The sequence below is a fragment of the Colius striatus genome, chromosome 3 (assembly GCF_028858725.1).
Source record: "Colius striatus isolate bColStr4 chromosome 3, bColStr4.1.hap1, whole genome shotgun sequence".
NCBI lineage: Eukaryota > Metazoa > Chordata > Aves > Coliiformes > Coliidae > Colius > Colius striatus.
The window spans coordinates 56,618,370-56,640,212 of NC_084761.1; the positions used below are offsets into that span (position 1 = coordinate 56,618,370).

The 21,843-nt window shown below is 37.2% G+C and overlaps 1 protein-coding gene across 2 annotated transcripts in view; it reads right to left on the reverse strand.

Annotated features, from left to right (window-relative positions):
• MARCHF1 (membrane associated ring-CH-type finger 1) overlaps positions 1 to 21,843 on the reverse strand; it is a 92,998-nt gene that overhangs the window by 20,892 nt on the left and 50,263 nt on the right. The window contains exons 3-5 of one of the 2 annotated variants that reach the window (XM_061992694.1): positions 16,650 to 16,729; positions 15,635 to 16,375; positions 3,834 to 4,014 (exon numbers count right to left, since the gene is read on the reverse strand). In XM_061992694.1, coding sequence (XP_061848678.1) covers positions 3,834 to 4,014; positions 15,635 to 16,375; positions 16,650 to 16,729 — 1,002 coding nt within the window. Of the gene's footprint in view, positions 1 to 3,833; positions 4,015 to 15,634; positions 16,376 to 16,649; positions 16,841 to 21,843 lie in introns of those variants that run through there. The other variant, XM_061992695.1, reaches the window with a different exon arrangement.

The window sequence follows — 21,843 nt, forward strand, 5'->3', positions numbered from 1 at the left end:
TCCCTAAACAACTATGTTACACTTCCCTAAACTACCTACTATGTTTCAAACAACAGATTCAAGAGATATGAAGCACGGGTGCTACTTTACCAGGATTACATCTGGTAAAGTACAGAAGTGATTTTCTCAGGATGAAGCTATTACACTTTCCTTCTACATTTGATTGCAAATGTTGAAAGGTAAAGTTACAAATACAACTGTATAATTCATAGCCATAGATACACACAACAGAGACCATGAGAAATAACAGACACAGTAAGAAATACTTAATATTTAATCTCCAAATTTAGTCAAGTAATTAGATCTGCTCAAATATAGGAAACGCATTCCCTGTTGATCAATGTTTAAAAGGGTTACTTCAATGCAAAGGCTCACTAAAATGATTAAAGCAAGTTTTATTTGATGTCTGGTGCTTTCAGGGATTCTGTAATAAATTAACTGCTGCATATTGGCACAAGCCTATTGATTTAATAGAGCTATCTTGATGTATGTTAATTTTGCGGGCTGCACATTGTCACTTACAGGTGCTTACAGCTGTATGACATCATATTCAAAAATGATTTTGCTATAAAACCCTACACCGATGAAAAAACTGTTAGTAAATATTGAGGCTGCATGAAAGGCTGACATATGAGTAAAGATGGTAATTCACTAGTTGAATAAAATAGTTTGTATTACATTTAAATTTGGCTTTTGTGATACTGCAAAAACAAAAGTATAAATACCTGTAATTAAGTTCTGTGGTCTGTAATTTTTTCTCTTCAGGAGACCAGCATTTGGAATGTTATAAAGGAATTATGATAAAATTCATCATAATGAAGCCACACACAGCCAAGAATCAAACTTCAGAATGTCACACCATGAGTAAGGTAGAGATTAAAAATCAAAACCGGTTGAGAGACGATCCTTTCTAAAACCCAGGTCTAATGAGCATGGAAATGGCATATTCTGGAGCTGGACAGAAACTTTCACTTTGGGGGAAATAACCCTTTTGTAAAAATTAAATCAGCTTCTTATGGAACTGAATAGATACTCTTCCGTTAGAACTAAATCTGTTGTCAATTAATTAACAGAAATATTTTTTTTCTGAATTTCTCAAAGTTTAGTAGCAAAATAAACCAGGTTTTTTTGGTCAATCTTCTTGTTCTGACTCCACATACAGCAAAGCTGACAAGAGTTGCACCATTTTCAGGTATAACTGCCACTGCTCATAATGTCCTTGCCATTCTGACCATAGAATTCCAGAGATTTTGGAAATTTGAATTCGCTGCTGTCAAGCTGGACATAGTTCTGGAGACTCAAGGCTCTCAGGATTTACTAGTATACAGCCAAGCTTTAACAAAAGTTAAAACTCTCATGAAGGTCTGGAAATCCAAGAGGCTGTAGTGCTTTTCAAATCCTGTATCAAGGAGACAGAACTGTGGAGAGATGCCTGTCCCACAGAACTTTGGCCTTTGCTAACCAGTCTTGAGGCCATCTTCTGAAGATCTGAACTCCTAAGGAATGCCCCACAGCTGAGGTTCTTGGCTCTGCAAAGCCTTCCAAGAAATCTGTCAGGATTTCACCAGAACCTTCCAGTTTTGCAAAACATGTAAGTTTTGACAAGACAGCACTTTCAGTGACTTTTATCCAAGATGTTTGCATGGAAAATTACCAGTCTGCTGTACTTACTTGGCAATCCTCTTGATGATCACTCTTTCTTACCTTGTCTTTGCTACAGCTGTCAAAATGCTTGGTTTACAAAATAGCTTCTTATGAACTGTTTAGTGTTTCACAAATTTGTTAAAGATGGCAGTGATAGCGCATACGCTTATTAGGGATGATATATTTAGTTTAAGACAAGATATGAAAGATGTCACAATTGAATGCTATAAATCCAAAAAGGATAGCTAATTTTAACTTTGAAATCTTTGGAAACTTTGGTTTTGATTTCTGAAACGGGAGTAATTTATAAGAAAGGATCTGTAATTACAGGCTGGATCCATACTACAGAGATAAACATTTGTTAGCACTGCATTTGAAGAAAAGAATGTTGTCAGCATTTACCGCCAGGCAGATAAACTATATCTCAGTACTGCTTTGAGCAGACAAAAAAATATTCTGTCTGAAAGCAGAGGCTAATCTTTCCTATGTCAGAAATAAATAAACACACCTGAGAACCAAGGATAAAATGAATAGAGTGGTAATCATTCAATTAAGAAAGGACAGACTTGCAGGAATTATATTAGCATTCCAAATCTGTCAGTATTCCCCTCATTTCTTTTAATTTAAAAAACAACAGGGCAGGGAGGGGGTAGCAATGACCATACACAAACAGTTAAAAGTGTCTACTTCTGATATCAATAATTATGCAAATTTTGAATTTCTTTTCTCCTTGGACACTATACATTTTGTTTCCATTTTTTAAAGGATGCTCTGTTTTCTAATGGAATCAGAAAAAGGCTTTTGTTAAAAATACTGATATCTGTATAATTCTCTTGAGGAAAGTGGCTGTTGCAAGTGTACTTGTTAGACGGAAGGTTAAAGCAATTTCTGTTGAAAATAGAAACATATATACAGAAAAAATCCCCCAAAGATATGCCACAGGCATGAGATTTTATATGATTATCTCCTTCTTGTCACATTAGTCAAAATTTATCTGCAATTATTATAACCTAAGTCAATATAATTAAGTTTTTAGCCATCAGTTTTTTATTTACTTCTGTTTCAATTTCCAGTCTACCTGGCAAGATCTACCTGGCACATGAGAACTGTGTCCTTTCCTATTGCAAGCTTTGCTTGTCAAATCAATCCCAATTCTCTCTTCAAAAGTGGTTTATCATCAGAGACTTACTAGAAAACTTATCTGGATGGGAAATGAGAAAGAATCCGATTTGCTCTCCTTTCTCTGAACTGCTGCTACCTGTGCAAGTCTGACAAAATCAAAATGTCTTTTGCCATCAAAACACAGCTATGTATGCATATATTAGTTGTGAGATAAGAGTTTCTACATGTTTTTCAAGGGCTCGCACATTGAGATTTATTTTAAATTGAAACTTGCCCTCTTCTAGATTGACTTAAGCTTGAAAGATGCAACAAAATACAAAAAGGATTAGAGTATTTTTAGAGAAATGTCCAAAGAAAACAAAGAAAACAGAAAGAAAGAAAACAAAGAAAATAAAGAAAACAAACCCCACATATGTTCAACAAACTCTTCACCTTCCTTACACTGACAACCTGTGTATCATTAAACTGATTTATCTTCAAAAACAGATGAGCGCAGATCACATACAATTGACTTCCAGCAAGGTCTTCCTGTAGTTTAGATGTCATTAACTAATCTTAATCTGTGAGTGATTAATTTTCCCATAAGTGTAACAGTTAGAACAAATACAGTTAAATTGATTGACTGTGTTACTTCAAAATTGCTGTCTCCACATTGGTATAAGCATCATTCTGAACCAGAAGTTACGGGCTCAATGTAAGAATTCCTATGAATTTTTTTGAATCTTTCCTTTGTTACTTGGAACAAAATGTGGTGAGTAAGATTTCTTCTGTCTTAAAAATAGGCAGATGAACCAATAACAAACAGCTGGAGATAAAGATTCAAAATACAAAACCCGATTATTTGTGTATTTATACCACGTGTGCTGAAAGAGAGTCTTTAGTCAAAACCCTCTGCTGCTGTAAATTAACTAACATATATGAAGAAATAAAATCACTGAGACTGATTTAACAACAGCATATAAAAAGCCATTTTGGACAGGCAGATGTTTCTTTAATTGTACCAGTACTTTGCACAGCCATTCTGGTCATTTGACACTTGAGGATAATTAAATTTAAAAGCATCATACCTTCCGAAGAGGTTTGAGCTTGGTCTCCATTATAAAGTCATACTTGCAGAGTTCACAACAGCGTGTGTCTGAGCTCTTAATCCACTGGTGCAAGCAGGCCTGATGAACAAAGCGCAGGGTCCCTGTGCAGCGACACGGTGTGATGAGGGGACTTTCATCATCTCCCTCACAGTGACAGATCCTGACAGGAAGGACAGTGAGAGCTAGTGAGAGAACTTGCCAACCAGCAATGCAAAGGCACTGTTTTATTTAGAATGCTTTTTCATTTCCAGATCTGACATTCATAAGATGTCAGGTATACGACCTTTCAGATTGAGGCCCAGGAACATTTCCCTTGTTCCATTCTGACACTTAGTAATTTCTCTTCACATAGTTATTTCTCTTTGAATTTTCTATGTGGTCTGAAGGTGAAGCAATAGAAATAACACTTTTTTTTTCCTTTTATGTGTGGCAAAACCTTTAAGATAAATACCAGTGGTCTTTCTAAGAGCTTAGTAGTTCTTGATCTGTAAGTAATGCCAATCAAATACTCAAAGTGAGAAGAATCTAACCCAAGATGAAAATATTTGGTATTAAAAGTAAATAAAGAAATTGACTTACAATTCCTCTTTGGAGTTTCACAGTTAAAAGGATTAGAGAACAGTTTTGAGGACTCTGGAGTCATAGATATGGCACAGCATATACACATATGCACACATTTTTTAAGAGGCAGGTGTTAAAAAGTCATGGTCCTTCCTCTTTTTCATTCTTCACTGTCTCTTTGAAGCAAATAGCTGTGTTATCAAAAAAGTACAGCTGTAAGCAGACCCTATGATACAGATTGGTCACAGAACTGTTGTTGCCTTGTAATGGGATGCAGAGCTTTTCCCATTCCAGTTTCACACAAAGTGATCAGTGTCCTAACATCACAATCTGATGGTTTTCTTGTGTGGCATATCTCCAGATGTTTTAGTGATCTTTCCCTCTTCCAAACAGGCTCCTGATCATATCAGGAAAACACTTCAAAATCAATGACAGTTTTATTAGCATCTCTGTGAAGGCAGACAAAGCTCTAGAGTGAATGGAATGCTTAACAGAACACCTGAAGTTGAGGAAGTTCACCACAACAAAGAGCAACTCCCTCCCATCCCCACCTCGGGGGAAAAAAAACCCAAAGCACTCAAGCCTTAATGAATGTATTAAGTTTCAAACTGGCATGTAACAGAAAAAAAAAAAAAAAAGGCCTGAAGCTTGAGAAAAGTTATTTCAAAATAGAGAAGTAGCAACAAATGAAACCTGGGGCTTAGAAACTTAGTACTTAGAAAAGGCACCCTCAGATACATGCGTGCAGAAGAGTCTGAATACTTCTGAAGAATAACCCATCCCTTTATGCAGAAAGCTGTGGCCATACAACTAGAGGAGAAAAAGGGCTGGGGAGGGCCCTGTGGTGAGGTTGTTCTCCTACCAGCCAGGCTACAGAAGAACAGCAAACTTCCTCATAACACAGGAGTAACTGGTGTACATCAGGAGGCAGCCTGGCAAAGATAACATGTGAAAGATTGGCTACAGAACAACATCGAGGCTGCCAAGTCTACAAAAGCAGGTGGAGGAAAAAATTTCAGCAAAAGTGAAAGAGCTACAGATCAAAACCAGCAGTTTGACTATGCTTCCACAGTGCAGCCTAGAGTCGTGAGAAAATGAATCTACATTAATGGGAAAGCAGAACAAAACTGCTTTGCTGAATATATACAAAGAGATTAAAAATCCAAATAAACATTTAAAAAATGGAACAAATAAATTAAGCTCTGGAAACCTGGCACACAACAGCCAGGTTTCTATGTCTACAGTGGTGCTTGTACAACATACCCCAGGAGAGCAGAGAAGAAAATACCCACAACTTCCATCTTGCACACATTCATTTTCTGAGACATATGTTACCAAAACTCAATTTACAGTCTTTTCTTTACTAATCCATCCAAGCTAAGTGCATCAGTAGCTTAATTCTTAAATGGAAACTGCCTATATCCTGAGTTCATATTAAGTCTGTAGCTTAAGCAGAACTAAATTTTCAAAACACCAAATAGCTACTTGGCTAATAAATGCATTCCCAGCCGAGAGTTACATAAAAAACATCATTTTCTTTTTAAATTAAAGCTATTTCCCAAAGGTAAACTAGTATTCTTTGTTCATTTAAATTCAGGCTGTACATAATTTATTTACAAGCTTAGCATTTAAACTGTTTAGAAACTAGACATCTAAGCTATGTACTCAAAGCCTTTTTGTCTTCTACACTCAGAATTGTTCAGAATTATTTTAAATGCTAAAGTACAAACTTAAAACTCCACTGGTATCTTCAAATAACGTGACACTACAAATTTGAGATGAACAGAAGCATTCTTTAGTAGAAATATTTTCACAGAAAAAACAACATATAAATTACACATTCTATTTGTGTCTTCACTGTATAGAAATTACAAACTAAACATAAAAATAACAGGGTGACATTAAGAACTTACATTCCACAGAAGTTCAAACTAAATAATCTAATGGCCTCTTCTAGTTTTATAACCATGAAATACGTAATGAGAATTAAAAAAAAAAAAACAGCACTTCAAATAGTATCAAAGTCCGGGGAAAATAACCAAAGGCACGGTTTTCATTAGCTTGAATGCTCTTTGATGCAATTTACCTCTTTATTGTTTATTTAGTCAGAAAAAAAATAGCTTAAAAGAAATTTGTGCTACCTAAACTCACAATCACAGTCTTTAAAGACAAGTGGGTGCCTGACAGCTATTGAAACAGATTATTGGCTAACTGCTTTAATATCTTTTAAAGACTTGAACCAGAGAACTTGTGATATGTTGCTCAGTCATTAGTGCTGAATCAGATTTTTTTGTGTCTTTGCTCTTTGCTGTATTTATCTATCATGTACATCATAATTATCACAAACAGTAAAATAAATAATGTTTTTGAACAATATGTTGTACCAACAAAATTGAGGCAGGAAAACAAAGCAGTCTTACCTGAACTGTATCTAAGCCAACTCAGAGGCAGAGAACTTCCATCCTAGTTTCCTATTTTCCCATGATCACAACTATTTAAAATTTTCACCTAGGCTGATTATTTACAGGGCTGAACTTGTCATGAGAGTAAAGTTTGCTTTTATACCTTAGAAACAAGCTAACGGAAAAAAATCAACTCTACACAATAAAGAAAACAGTAATTCTTAAATCTGTACTGTTTTATTTATAAGTTGCAGTACTTGGAGCACTGACCATGGTTAATAGCTGCAGTTTTAGCTGCTGAAACACACCTGCAGAATGTACATACTCAGCTTTTTGGAACTTTCTAGTCTTCTAGTAGATAAATGGCTTTCATTATAGAGCAATACTTTTGACTATCTGGAAACGGAGTGGGGGAAAGTTGGCAATTTGTCCAAATCCTTTTAGTTGGAATCCCTTCATATTCACAGATTGAGCCTGCATAATTTTTAATATTTCTTTTTTGGTAGGTTTGACAGCTTAGCGTTTTCAATATTCATATGTCCCTCAGCACCACATCTGTCTTTTTAAAATGTCCAGGAATGGTGACTCCACCACCTCCCTGGGCAGCCCGTTCCAATGTTTAACAACCTTCTCATTAAAAAAGTTCTTTCTAATGTCCAATCTAAACCTCCCTTAGTGTAACTTGAGCCCACTTCTTCTTGTCCTATCGTTCACTACTAGAGAGAAGAGACTGACCCCCACCTCACTACAAGTCCCCTTCAGATAGCTGTAGAGAGTGATAAGGTCTTCCTTCAGCCTCCTCTTCTCTAGGCAGAACATCCCCAGATCCCTCAGTTCCAGCTTCATTGCCTGTCTCTGGACAAGCTCTCCAGTACCTCAGTTTCCTTCTTATAGTGAGAGGCCCAGAACTGCACACAGTACTTAAGGTGTGGCCTCACTAGTGCTGTGTACAAGGGGAATGATGCTGAAAAACTCACTGATATTGCAATGATTGCTCAAGAAACTGTATGTGACGTGAACTTTTTGTACCATAATGACTACGCCAAATGAATATATAAAGTTGTCAGTAGTTTAAAGTACACTATTTCCTTCACTGAAGGACATACTGACACCATACATACATAGATTAGATGAATTTCTTATTGAATTAAAATTCTGAGATACCTCTAAACTAAGCATTCACAAATGAGGCACCTTCAGAATGTGATACTATCATACTTTCTTTAATTCCATTAACTATTTTTCCCATGTTTCCCCTGGTTCTGTTCATTGCAAACATTAGAAGGCGGGAAGGGAAGTATGAAACAGGATGGATACAGCTTGTAGACATTCATTTGCTAATTTCATTTTGGTTAACTTTCAGACAAACAGCAAGAGTTATCCTGGATGACTGTCTTCTTTTTATCAAATTTATATTTTTTTTCCATATTGACAAATATTTCTTACATAATCTCACTTTAAAAGGTCACATAAAATCAGTATGAAGCAAGGAGTTCATGTGGAAAATTACAGTCAGATGGTTAGTCACAATCCCAGCTACTTATTGATCGAGATACAGGGAGGTTTCAACAGGTCTGTAGCTTTTCCTTCACATGCAAAGTAACAATTAGACTCTCATTCAAGGAAACAGTTGCTAATATCTACCCTGATTGGAAAAAAAGCAGTTACCCTAACCTGTTTTTCACTAATCCACTTTACTCTTCGGTAGTTAAGAAAATGGGTCAATTTCTGTACTGCTGTAGTAAAGCAGAAAAGGCACTTACTCTGCAGGAGTCCTGTGTGCACTGTGAAACTCAGTGTTCTACCCCTGTCCAGTTGGCAAGCAGTATCTGTACAGCTGATTTCCATAGTGACTATTGTCAAAGGAAGGTGATTAGGAGCAAGAATGAATCAGCATGTCCTTTCTTGTGCTTCAAGCCACATAAGAGCTTTGTCATTAAGAGCAGAGCTGGTGGAAAAATTTACAGAGGTAAATGCCACCAGGTAAGAGGTTATATAGTGATGAAACTGCATCAACAGAAGTCTTTTGGTGGATCTCGGAGTTTAAATTAGCACAGTATCTCAGTACCTAATCAAATTTGCAGAGATTTTTGACCATTACATGTAGATGAAGGGTTTAGCTATAGTAACTTTTAAAATACAGATTCACAGAATGGTAGGTGTTGGAAGAGACCTCTAGAGATCATCTAGTCCACCCCACCCTGCTAAAGCAGGTCTGCCTAGATCAGGTAACATAGGAACATGACCAGGTGGATTTGGAAAACCTCCAGAGAAGGAGACTCCACACCCACCCTGGGCAGCCTGTGCCAGGGCTCCCTCACCCTCACAATATAATAGTTTTTCCTTATGTTTAAGTGGAACTTGTTGTATTCCAGCTTTTTTTCCATCACCCCTTGGTATAGACTTAAAAATATACCAGGTTGAATTTTAGCTTCTTTAACAAATGTACAACCTAGAGGAATGCCTCTGAGGCTTCTGAAAACAGAAGTGAATATGGGTGCATGGGCATACTGATAATGATGTATAATAATGTTTAAGGACTACTAATGACACAATTATGTAATAACTGTAGTGTTCTCTAATATTTCTGGGTGCTACACAGCTATATCTAGGCTAACAAGCACTTCAGTGAAAGTGTAGCAAAAAAAAAATCACCTAGTGCTAAAAACATGGTATTTACACAAGGTGCATCTTGGTGGTTGCTTTGATTTGATACTGAGTTGAGGCCGGACCAAGAATACATCTTGCACTTCACTGTCTAGACCATGGTAAATGTAAACGTGATCAGATGTGCTTTGAAAGTAGGCTCCTTTTCTGAACTAAAGCTCTAATAGAAGCCCTTTCATTGACAAAATTACAAAGACCTACTGACTTGTGGCTGTGACATGTTTAATTGCCACTGTGATGTGATTTCTGTGCACAGTGAACAAAACTACAGCAGATTCCCAATACTCATACTGTTGTTCTCCTGTAGATGGAAGTATACCAGTAGACTAAAATGCTTTTAAACTTCTAACAGACTTCCCTAATCAAAGTGGGAAGTATCTTCTCCACATAAAAATGCTCAATAAAGATAATGTCTTTTCCAAACCCAACACTTTTTGTGATAAATTAATGAAAAGGCAGTTAAAATCTTGCCCTTCACTGGAAAGCATACCTGGACTCACAATGATGATACAAAAATAAATTTTTACCCTTCTGTGGGTAAACCTTATTGCTATATCTCACTGTTACCAAAAGGAGCTTAGTCAGTGAGAAAAAGTATAGCTGGAAAAAAATTGGACCAAGTGAATCCCAGGCTTTGATTTTTGGCTGAGAGGATTACTAGCTGCCAGCGTGAAATACCATGAGCTCCTAGGTTATCTTAATTGGACCAAAAGGAACCAACTCCACAATTTTGCAAAAGGATGCACGAAATTGCTGTCTGATAATCTTAAGAAAATTGTTCTGTCAAAAACAGGTATTCTTCTGTCAATTTATAAAGTGTGTACAGTGCATTTAGACAGTTACAATATAAAATTAGAGCAACTCACAGCAAATAATTAACTCATTCATAAACAGGAACAAACAAAAAAACCAAATGCTGCCGCTGCATAATTTATCACTTGGAAAAAAAAAAAAAATCACTAAATATGTTTACCTTGCAATAGGCTGCAGCATACCATGTTTTGCTTGCTTTCCTTTTGAAGAGGTCTTTTTTTTAAATCTCATTTCCATTCTTTCTACCATTAAATCATAGAATAATCTAAATGACAAATTGGTGTTCCTCTCCGTTTAAACTCAGTGTGAATGAAGCACATTAATTCTCCATACCAAATGTAATCAATTTGTGTACCTCTTCCCTGTCACTCCTGCCCTTCCATTATGCTATGCAGTCAGCTGTCTTTATCTGACTAGAGGAAAAACCATTTTCAAAATGTTGCACCACACTTGTGGAATTTCATAATACTCTAAGTAAAACCTTCTCTTGACTTCTGCAAGTGTGATCAGAATTTGTAAGAGACCCAAGAGCAACATTAGCAAAATAACACCAAATCTTTTATTTTGTCAGCATTTTTTGTCAGTCTATTAATCTTCCATATAGGTGATAAATAGGATATCTAACCATCTAAAGAGCTGCAAGTAATTCCCACCTCAGATGCACTGTCAGTGCAACTCAAAATACATGTCAGACAAGATTTACTGCATCGAACATAGTTCAAAGAACCAGGGGCTGCATTTTAAAAAAAGGATTTAGATTCCATCCACCTTTCCTAGGGAAAGTCAAAGCTTTAAGTAATTAAACTCCGTACAGAACATATGCAAGCTTCAAGTATTTAATAATAGGACCTTTAAAAACAGGGGTCTATGCTCACCCAAACTTTCTGACAGGAAGTGGTGCCATGTCATCTATTTGCATTAAAAACGATAGGTTGTGAGAGAAAGAAGCATAAACCAGGACTCAGTTTTCCTCTCAGTTAAGTGACCTGAATCACAACAAAAACATGTGTGACTTGTTTTGTCTCTCCTTGCATCCTTCTGAATCATGGAGAGCTTCCAAAAGAGACTGTATAACCAGATGGCTAAAGAGGTGACAGATGGGGCTCTAAACCATCAGGTGGGGAATAGAGTTAAACAGGCTTTCATACTGCTTCAAAGACTGATGAACCACTAGACCATCATATAGAGGAGGAGATTCCTCAAAAAGCAGGAGATTCCTGTCAGAAAGTCACCTTGCAAAAAGAAGGCTTTTTAACAGGAAAGTAAGCAGCAGTCACAGTTCTTTAAAAGGAAGAAGTGAGGAGCCAACATGCAGGACAAGATTCAGAGATTTGTCTCCTAATGAAGGAATGTATCACCCTAGACCCTAAGGAAGGCACTAACATCCCAGGGAGAAAAAGGCTTAAAATGCTCTTCAGCCAAAACACCACAGCATGGTAGATCAGTGTCTTTCAATTTTTGGTGATTTCAGAGGTCTCTGGATGGTATTTCAAGCCTACATGTTCTGCACTACAGTTTAAATTCTTCCTATCCATGATTGTGAGATAGGTAGAAACACCCATATTAGTCTTTTGCTAAGTTTTTTATGGCCTTCTAATTAATACACTAGCTTTTTAAAGCTGATTTTAAAAAAAACTGTACTTGAAGTACATTCTGCCAATTTCATGAATCAACTTAATCTTCCCTACTACACTTCATCTCATTCCTACCAGTCTCCTGGCATGCCGTACTCTTCTACTTACTCCTCAAATAAAGGTCTGTCATTACATGACTGCATAGATCATCCTTCACAGACTACAATAAAATAAAAATTCTACTTCAGATAAGCATTTTTTTTTCATAGTGAGAAACTCCGCCTTATTTAAGTGTACATGGTTTCTTTCAGCTAATTACAGTTCAGTGTTTACTGCTGAAATGACTGCATCAGTATCACAAAAATATTTTATGTCAAAAGCAAAACTAGTCAAACAGAAAATGTCTTTCCATGGTCTCATAATAAACAATAAAAATACCATAGGACTAATTGAGAGTCAATACACAAAGCACTTATGATACACTGCTGATTGTATCAACTAACCAATTTTCTTTCCTAGTAATTCCTACGTGAAAATCCATGGGACCAAATCCTCACAATCAAATCACTTTATCATGTTCCACACACAGCTTTTTCCTTCAGGGAAATTATCCTCTTGCAGCCCTAAGAAAGTTATTTCTGAGGTTGTGCCTCAGGTCACAGGAGGAAATTCCAGAATATAGTACATACAAGAAAACAGAGTGGCATCCTGCAAAAAAATCAAGAGTGATAGGGAACTTCTGAAGAGAGCCCAGCGGAGGGCCACAAGGATGATCACAGGACTAGAACATCTCTATTACAAGGAAAGGCTGCAAGACCTGAGGCTGTTTAGCCTGGAGAAAAGAAGACCGAGGGGGAAATCTTATCAATGCTTATAAATACCCAAAGGGTGAGTGTCGATAGGATAGGGGCAAATCTTTTTTCTGTAGTGCACAGCAACAGGGCAAGGGGTAACGGGCATAAGCTGGAACACAGGAAGTTCCCCTTGAATGAGAGGAAAAACTTCTTTCCTGTGAGGCAGCACTGGAACAGGCTGCCCAGGGAGGTTGTGAAGTCTCCTCTGGAAATTTTCAAAACCCACGTGGATGTGTTCCTGTGCTACCTGATCTAGTGTAATCTGCATTAGGAGAGTTGGACTGAAGGATCTCTAGAGGCCCCCTCCAACACTTACCATCTGGGATCCTGTGAAAATGTCAGACACAGAGCAACTTAGGAAGACAAGGGATCCAACTGTATGATTAAGAAAGTCTATCCTGTGAATCTCAAAAAAAAAAGTTCATTATGAAAACAACTAGGTATGATCAGAACTGTCCCTAACCTTGCTTTCTAACAGCCTCCTGAAGAAAGGAGTGTATTCAGGGAAGAGACTATAAAGATAATCACCGATGCCATGATGTCATCGTTTCATGATTTTGACAGAGAAACAGTGACACTAGAAGGGCAAATGTCTCACTCAAAGTGACCAGGAGGCCTCCATTAGAGCAGCTGACATATATCTTGTGCAACGGCACTGTACTTTATCTGCCTAATGTGCTGATGCTAGAATTGTGCATGTCCGGTCACAGCCCTGCTCATGTAGCTAAATGCACATTGAGGAAACTGCCATACATGCATATATTACTGTGTTCCACTGCCAGTAACTCATGAGGAAGTAAAGGAAAAAGATATTCTACCCAAACACTTAAAGACAAAATAGCATCAGGAGATGTTTAAGATTCCAGTTCCTCTGCTATTTCCACACAATCCTATCTATGTGAGAGCCATTCCTTTCAGATAGTTTTGTCACATCAATTAGAAAATCTGCATATTTAGGCTGAAAATCTTGAAAAACTACCTCAAGAAAACAAATTTTCCACATCACAATCAGCTATGTTAACTCCAGACTTAGAAGAAACATCTCAGAAAACCTCCTTTTTAAATTTCTCATGAAAAAAAAAGTGGTTGCTTTATATGTGCATCTATGCACTGAAATGTAATTCTTTGGTTTGGATGCAAGATTGTGAATCTGATGAAAAATACACCATAGACCATCAGTCAATTAAGTGCGTGGATCTGTTCCGAAAAGTAGAAACTACAGTTTATATTTAATTGGTAGCAAAACCATGTCTTCCTTTTTTTTCAGCTGTATGCAAACTGATTAAGACAAGTTACCAATTATGAGAAGTTAACATGCTTTTGGTTTTGTAATGTTTTTTCTAGATGTATTACCATCAGTATGATGCATGTAGTAATGACAACAAAAGAAATGCCTGACAAAAAGAAAAATGTCCTGGCTTCTTGACAAAAATGTCTGAATAATTACAATAAAATTTAATAGGCTGAGAAGACAGATAAAAGACTGTGGAGTCCACTTTCTATCTGAAAGTAAAGTCTAAGTTTGAAGATATAGACAACAGCTGGGATTAATTTACATGACACAGTTACACAACTCTGCACCATACAATGTAGATACACTTGAAGTGCTTAAAACACATGTAACATGGTTACATCATTCTGTTGTTTCTTTACATTTCTGTAAAGTGAAGAGGTCCTAGGCCACAGGTATTGTGCTGATATACAAGCTGATGTACAAACACAGCTGGACTTTACTCTAAAGAAACTTAAATTACCACGACAGACAATGGTCTGACAACTGAAATGTCTGTTTCAGTAACCAATGTTACACTTGATAAGTATAACATGGAATGAAAAGCACTAGCTATTAGTAACTGCATATAACTCCTGCTGTGAAAAAGCACAATGCCTGCATGTCATCTGTTTTATTGTTAAAACTAAGATCTTGTAGTGTCTTACTAGTTTGAAGTATATTGTGAAACTGCATGATGTGGCATGGTGAACTTCCTCATTCTCATTTTGTTTACATTTCCATGCGGATTTCTTCCCAGCAAAGAAAAGTGAGAAGTTTTGTGTTACCATAAAAAGAAACTAAGCCTGATGCTCATTTAAAAGTTGTATATGAGTGTCATTGCTGGCTTTGGAGAGTTTTCCATTTTGTGTTATCCGCAGATTTAATCAGCCAGGATATTTAATTCCACATCATTCATGACAACGCTGAGTAGCATCAGACTGTCAGTAGCCTACACTTCTGACCTAGAGCAAACTGTTGGTGTTGCTTTTTAATTCCCAAAGCTTATTTTAATGCTTATTCTGATCCTTTGTATCATTTTAGTCCTTGTGTTGGGTACTGAACAAGGAGTCCCTACATATTCACAGAGTAAAGGTGTTCAGCAGTGCAGGGACCCATACAACTTATGCCGGACTGGAGAGGGTGTTTTGCAGGCACTGACCATCAGATTGCCATGATAATAGCACCTCTAGAGGACACTAAATCATGACCATAAATTTATTTAACGTAAGTCAATGAAAATGACTATGAGGGACCAAAGCAGGATTTGAACTGATCCCCTAAGGAGGAAAAACTCCATATCCCATTGTACTGAGCTACCTGGCACTCTGCCGCATTTTCTCCCTCCAGCTGGAGATTTAAAACACAGTAATACCATGCCAGAGGACACAGTGTGTCTGTCTTCATGAAGAAAAATGGAGCAAAACAACCTCATTTTGTACTTAAATAAGAGAAGTATGTCTTCAGATCGAGATAGGCTAACTTCTCTGTAGCAAAGCTTTTGTATTATTTCTTATGGCCTGCCTAGGAGTTTATTACTGAGTAACAGTGACAGAAAGCAGTCAACAAAAGGGCACTGAGCCCACAGCAGTGAAAAATTCTTCTTAAGAACATTAAATCTTTCTTATTAGTGACTAACCTGCATACTTCTAAATCATCAGACCAGTCGTCATACAACACTGGAAGCTTCTGAACAGCATCAGTCACACTGGGCCCTGGCCCAGCAGGTGCTCCATGATCTGGGACTGCCAGAGCATCACTGCCAGAGCCTGTCTCTGCAAAGCAGTCTTTCAAATCTTTATTGTGTCTAAGGAAAGATGCAGACTGATGATCTCTGTAGCAGCTTTTTGCTTTGCTTTTCCCACATTTTCTTGAGGAAATTCTTGGTTCCTGAGATGATGCTGAAGACTGTGATTCCTTAAGCCTTGGAATCCTTCTTCGGCGGTGATTTAAAGTAGGATTCTCAGGGTCAAATACCTCTTGCTTCTTTTTCCCTACTGTCCCCAAGGTAACAAGTTCAATAGCATTACTGTTTGAGGGACCATCCTGGTTACTGCATGATCTATTGTTCCTTCTCCCTCTCCTGGACATTCTGGCCTTTTCTCTTGCTCTCCGCCTAGCCTGAGCCCACTGACTCTCATCTGATGATGATGATGAATCAGACGTATTCCAGATGGATCTCGCAGGCTTGGGATGCAATTTACAGTCTTTCCCCTTTCCTTGCTTTTCTGTATGCTCACCATTGTCTCCAGTTTCTCTTTTCCGCCTAAACCTTCGTTTTACTTGTTTCTTACCAGACTCCCTATTAGAAGGAGTCAGCACCATGACAGGGGTTGCATGTTCAAGCTCATCTTCTGACAAATCATGCAAGGTAGTAGATCTAGACAGAGCAGTAAGCAAAGGAAAGGGATGGAAATGGTAAGGGTGGGTGGAAAGAGAGAAATCATAAAAAAAAAAAAGGATGAAAATGAGAACATGAATTTTAACAGAAAAACATGAGACCAAAAAGCAGAAACGGAACCAAAAAAAGAGCGACCAAAAGAAAACTAAAGTCTATGTAAATTATGAATAGTGTTAAGCAGAAGCAAGAGCTACATATTATTTAATAAAAACAACTAACAAGTACCAGTCAGATTATACTTTTCAGCACATACCTACAAATGTCCTGAGTGGAAGGGCAGACAGACAACCGTGACTGACTCCTGGGAGCTGTTCCTGTTGTAGGACTGCTTGCCTGTTGAAATAAGTTAGACAATTTGGAATCTTTGTCCATGAAATACATTGCAGATATTTTACTGCTTTGCCACATGATTATAAAATTCAAGTAACTGTTGCTGCTGTTCATAGCGCACTGCTGAACACATGCAAACTCACAAAATACAGGAAGCCTGACCAAAACCAAAACTTATTTGTGGAACTAAACATGATTGAAGTGCTTCAGCTCTCCTTCGCTCACGACTACTTTTTGTCACTGTTTGAGGAAGCAGCTTTCAACATTTGAACTTTCACTTTGGGTTTGATCTTCTGTAAATGTCTGATGGGAAAGGATGTTTTCATTTCAGGCAATCAAACAACAATTATGATTTCTTTCAAAATGGAGTGAAGTGCATTTACATTATGCTGAGTGATGAAGAGTACAAAGCTAACCCATGTTGAGTGGGCTGACAGAACAGTGGCAATCAGATTTCAAGGCAATCAGATGTCCTAGAAGAGCTGAAAAATTTAAACTGATGAGGCCTGAGAAGACCAAAGTGCAGGCTACGTCTCTACCAAGCTGATCACATTCTCAAACAGCAGGAGAGATATAAACATATTAAGTATGTGATATTTTGTTATTAAAGATGTTGCTATAAATTGTGAACTCAGTTGCTCAATATCTTCACTGAAAACATACTTAGATGGTGTTAATAATAAATAATTTCAATCTGCCTCACAATACACTGGCAGCATAGCTGTAAGGAATCCAAATTTAAATCCAAGGCTTTGTGATTCTTCATGAGGTACAGTATTGTGGGAAGAGGGTTTAATGCAAATCATTCTTAAAGCCATGACCTCCCTTTAGCTGGTAAAGGCATTAGCTTTTAGTATGTTACTCTATCCCACTGTGAGCACCACTAGCAAATAGAGACAAAATACTATAAGCCTCAGACTTCCACAAGATCATGTATCAGATGCAAGAGAAGAATGACTGTTAAGCAAGAGTACAAAGTGCAAATAATACAAAGGTGTAAAGGCTGTCATCCCAAGCTTTCATACTAGTAAATCAAATTCAGTCACACATAGAGCCCACGATTAAGATTATTTCTAGCTCACTTTTCACACACATTTTGTGTGTATCAGTTTGAAAATTAATAGTACAAGCAAAAGTAAATATACAGCAAGGACCTGCTGACATTTCACTTTTTTCCAAGGTTCTTAATATCCACTGTATTTCACACATAGATCTTTTGGAAGCATGAGTCACCATTATGTGCATTTTTGCTTTTAATGGGATACCAGCTGAGACTTAGGAACAGTGCTTTTGCATTAAAATATTCTTCTAGTTTTTGGAATTCAAGTATCCCATTTTACCTCTTAATTAATACCATAACACCAAAAATATTACTAATTCTTTACTACTAGTAGTTCCACAAAATGAAACTCAGGGTCATGAAAACTAAGCCAACATGAGAAACTCTATTGATAAAACATTTGGGCACAATCCTTATGGTCAAATGCTTTTCCAATGCTTGTGTCCTAGGGAGAGGAGAAACATTGGTATGTCCATGTACAGTCTAATGCTGGAAAAAAAGGACCAGTATCAGTGAAATTGTTTGCGTTTCTTATCTCTTATTTCTTATCTCCTACAAATGCAACATTTCACTTACATGTACTGTGAAGGAGTACGAATTGTTCTTATATGCGTATTAGAAACAGATGGTATATATATGGTTGGGTATATAATTTTTTTCCACCTCAGCTTCTGTGATTAAAGTGATTAGACATACCATAAGCTACTTAATGAGGAAAAATATAGACATCAGCACCAGAGTCACGTTATCGGGCTACATGATGCTGCTGTGTGAAAAAACACTCCTCCAGACAATCCCACGTGAAGGACCACTGAAGAAATCCATCCCTAGAGTTGAGAGTGAACTCCTGGATTCATCCCTTGTGACTAAATCCCATTTCTTTTTTTGCCCCTCACAGCTGCAGGATTGTTATCATTGCTTCTTCCAAGATCTGTACACTACAGTGATTCAGATTGATCTTAAATGGTGGTCAGGTCATCCCTATGCTGTAAATGCAAGTTTTACATCTCCTTGCCACAAGCATTGCCCTTTGAAGGGATAAGGAGAATGGCTTGTCTGGCCCAGTAACAGTACAGAAAGCCTGTACAAATTCAAGAAACTTTCAGCAGCTATTAAAGCAGGAAGTCACCTAGACAGTTCTTGAGAGGTCTGGAATCAAGTCAAAAACTAAAACAAATTCCTTGAAAAGCTTTTACACTTATTATTTAGGACTGGAGACAGGTGGAAATCTAATTATTCTAAGATAAAAATTACATTACCAGTTTGATTGCTTAAATCTTACAATTCCCTCTCAGCTTTAAAGAGGTCTGGACTGTTTCAGGTCTGCTCAGACATATTTACTTTCAAGTTCCCCTGCACTGGCATAATGACGTTATGTTTAGTTGCACATAACTCAGGGGATGGTTTATTTAATTCTAAAAAAATTATATCAAATTATTTTTTTAAAATGGAACCTTTTTTGCTTGGTTGTCCAATCTCTATTTGGGCAAACCTGACATCTGGGCAAGCAAAAAGCATATGCACCACTTAAATCTTTTAAAACAATGCAAGTAAACTCCAACACGACAAGTTATACACAAGATAATTCAGATTCTTATGTGTGAGCAAGTTTTGTTCAATAGGTTTCTACAACTTTTAAATGCAAATTTTGTTTTTTATCTACTTTAGAATAGCTTTTAATGGTAGAATCCTAGAATACCAGGTTGGATGGAACCTCAAGGATCATCTGGTTCAACTTTTCTTGGCAAAAGCATAGTCTAGACAAGATGAGTCAAACTGTCCAATGTGGGGGGATTGAAAATTAACTGATGCACTGATTTCTAAAACCAAGAAAGCTAGAGTTTCATCATTCATTGCCTGACGCTTAGTTAGAGACCTCACAGGTACTAGAGGGCCTTATTTTGTAAATAACTTCAGTCTTACCTCTGCAAACTAAACGGGAGTGGAAGGACCTGTAAATGTTAGGCCTTTTCCCACTACCATGTGCTGGGGTAATATAATCATTCAGAGCTAGTCAAGCCATTTTGCAAATTCCAATTCAGTTGGAAGCCTGAAAATGCCCCAAATCCCTTTTCTTCTTCAACCTTCCTGTGTTCTGACAGCATAAACTGCATCTGCTTTCTGCTGCCAACACTGCCTCATTTCTTATGGGAATACTCCCATATAGCCATCACCTCTACAAGCTATACATTTCAGACTATTTTGGTTTTTAGTTACATTCTCTGAAGTCCAGTCTCACAGTGAAGATATCTAAAGTAGCCTTTAGTCAGTTGGTGTGTTTACAGAGCACAGCATACAGCTGGAAGTTCCAGGTTAGATCCTAGAATGGATATAGCTATATCAGTACAGCATTTCACTTCCTCTGCATGGCACAGAGCAGTGATGAATCCAACCAAACTCTGCCATACATATTTTTAATCATCTTTACTACTAGTTTTAGCAACAAAATAGAAAATCTTTTAAGTGGCACCAAGTCTAATATAAAGGCATATCTGACAAACCAAAACATAATCACTTGACTCATTGTGCTCACATCATATCAGTCCTGCTCTTAGGGAAATGTCTATGCAACAGTTTCAAGTCCACAGATGTTATTGCTATATTTGCTATTGCATTGCTATATTGTTATTTAACACACTGAATACTTTTTAGATACTGTATTTATTGAGTAGAGGGGTCAGATTGATGCTGTGTACTCCCAGTTCCACTTGGCAGGCAGAATAAGGAACTTTTTTAAAAACAGTATTCTTTGAAAAAATGTCTCCTTCAGAGCTATATTGTACAGCTCACTGGAATGGGAAAGCTAAACAAGCACTGTAATAATTTTATCATAGCAAATTATATCAGCAGCAAAATTAAATATGGTAATTGAAAATAAAGCTATCTGACAATTCATTTATAAGCAAGGCAGCTCATTTCTCCATGCCATCAGTACAAGGAAGATATTTGAGGGATAATGTCAACTCCAGTTGATTAGGTTTAGCATTTAAAAAATGTTGTTAGTAGAGAGAGATTCCTCAGTCACTACCTTCTGCTGTCCTGGACAGTTTAGATAAACTCTCTTGTTAAGAACATGCAATTCAATTAACAGACATGACAGGGCTCTTATCCATAAATATTATTTTATATGTTCAACAGGACTTTATAGTATGGTCTTCAAGTAGAATACTAGTAAATATAGAGTTTTCAGGACAAGTGAGATGATAATTTATCTGACACAAAGAGACTTCAATATCACACCCACATGTCCATGTTAAAAAACTGGGGCAAAGACAGATGTGAGAGACAGAATAAAGTTAACTCATGAAAACAATAGTAATTTCAAAACAAACATTGCATTTACTTTGGTGTTCAGGATCTGACATAATTTTCCAGGTAATACCAAAAAACGAGAGGCCTCACTGACCATCTATTGCTTAACACTGTATGTTGCAACTGATCCAAGAACATGAGTCAAGCTGTGCTCTTCTTAAGACAGAAGCTCTCTACTTCGACCTAACAGAAAAGCTGAGTAAAAACATATTCCACAAGTGAAAAGTATTAATATAGGAACGGAGCTAAGCTTTAAAATAACAAACCAGATGTAAAAGACAGCTGATATAAAAAATCCTGACAGACATCACCAGAAAGGCAAATGAATCCTCTACTGCCTCCATTCTGAATAAGGAAGGCCAGAAGCCTTTCCAGAAATTGTTCAGCTTACAACACTGCTTAGGTAGAAAGTTTCAGAAAACTGACGAATGATAGGGCAAACAGGGAGTATGAGTAATACTTTTATTCTCCTACTAAGTATGCTTTAGAGCATGATGTATCACAGAATCCTCTGGATCCCACCAGCCAATACAGTAAAAAAGCTGTTCATGTATCCTACTAAATTATCAAGGAATGGATACATCAGAGGATTAGAGCAGCTTGCATGGTAATAAGCTCAGCAGGAGATCCAGACTGCATATTTTCATCTGAGAATTTCTGCTTTGTAAATATTGCAACTTTTTATGGAAAACATCTACCTTTAAAAACTTTTGTTTGAATAATTCCTCGGGCCTAAAAAGATCAA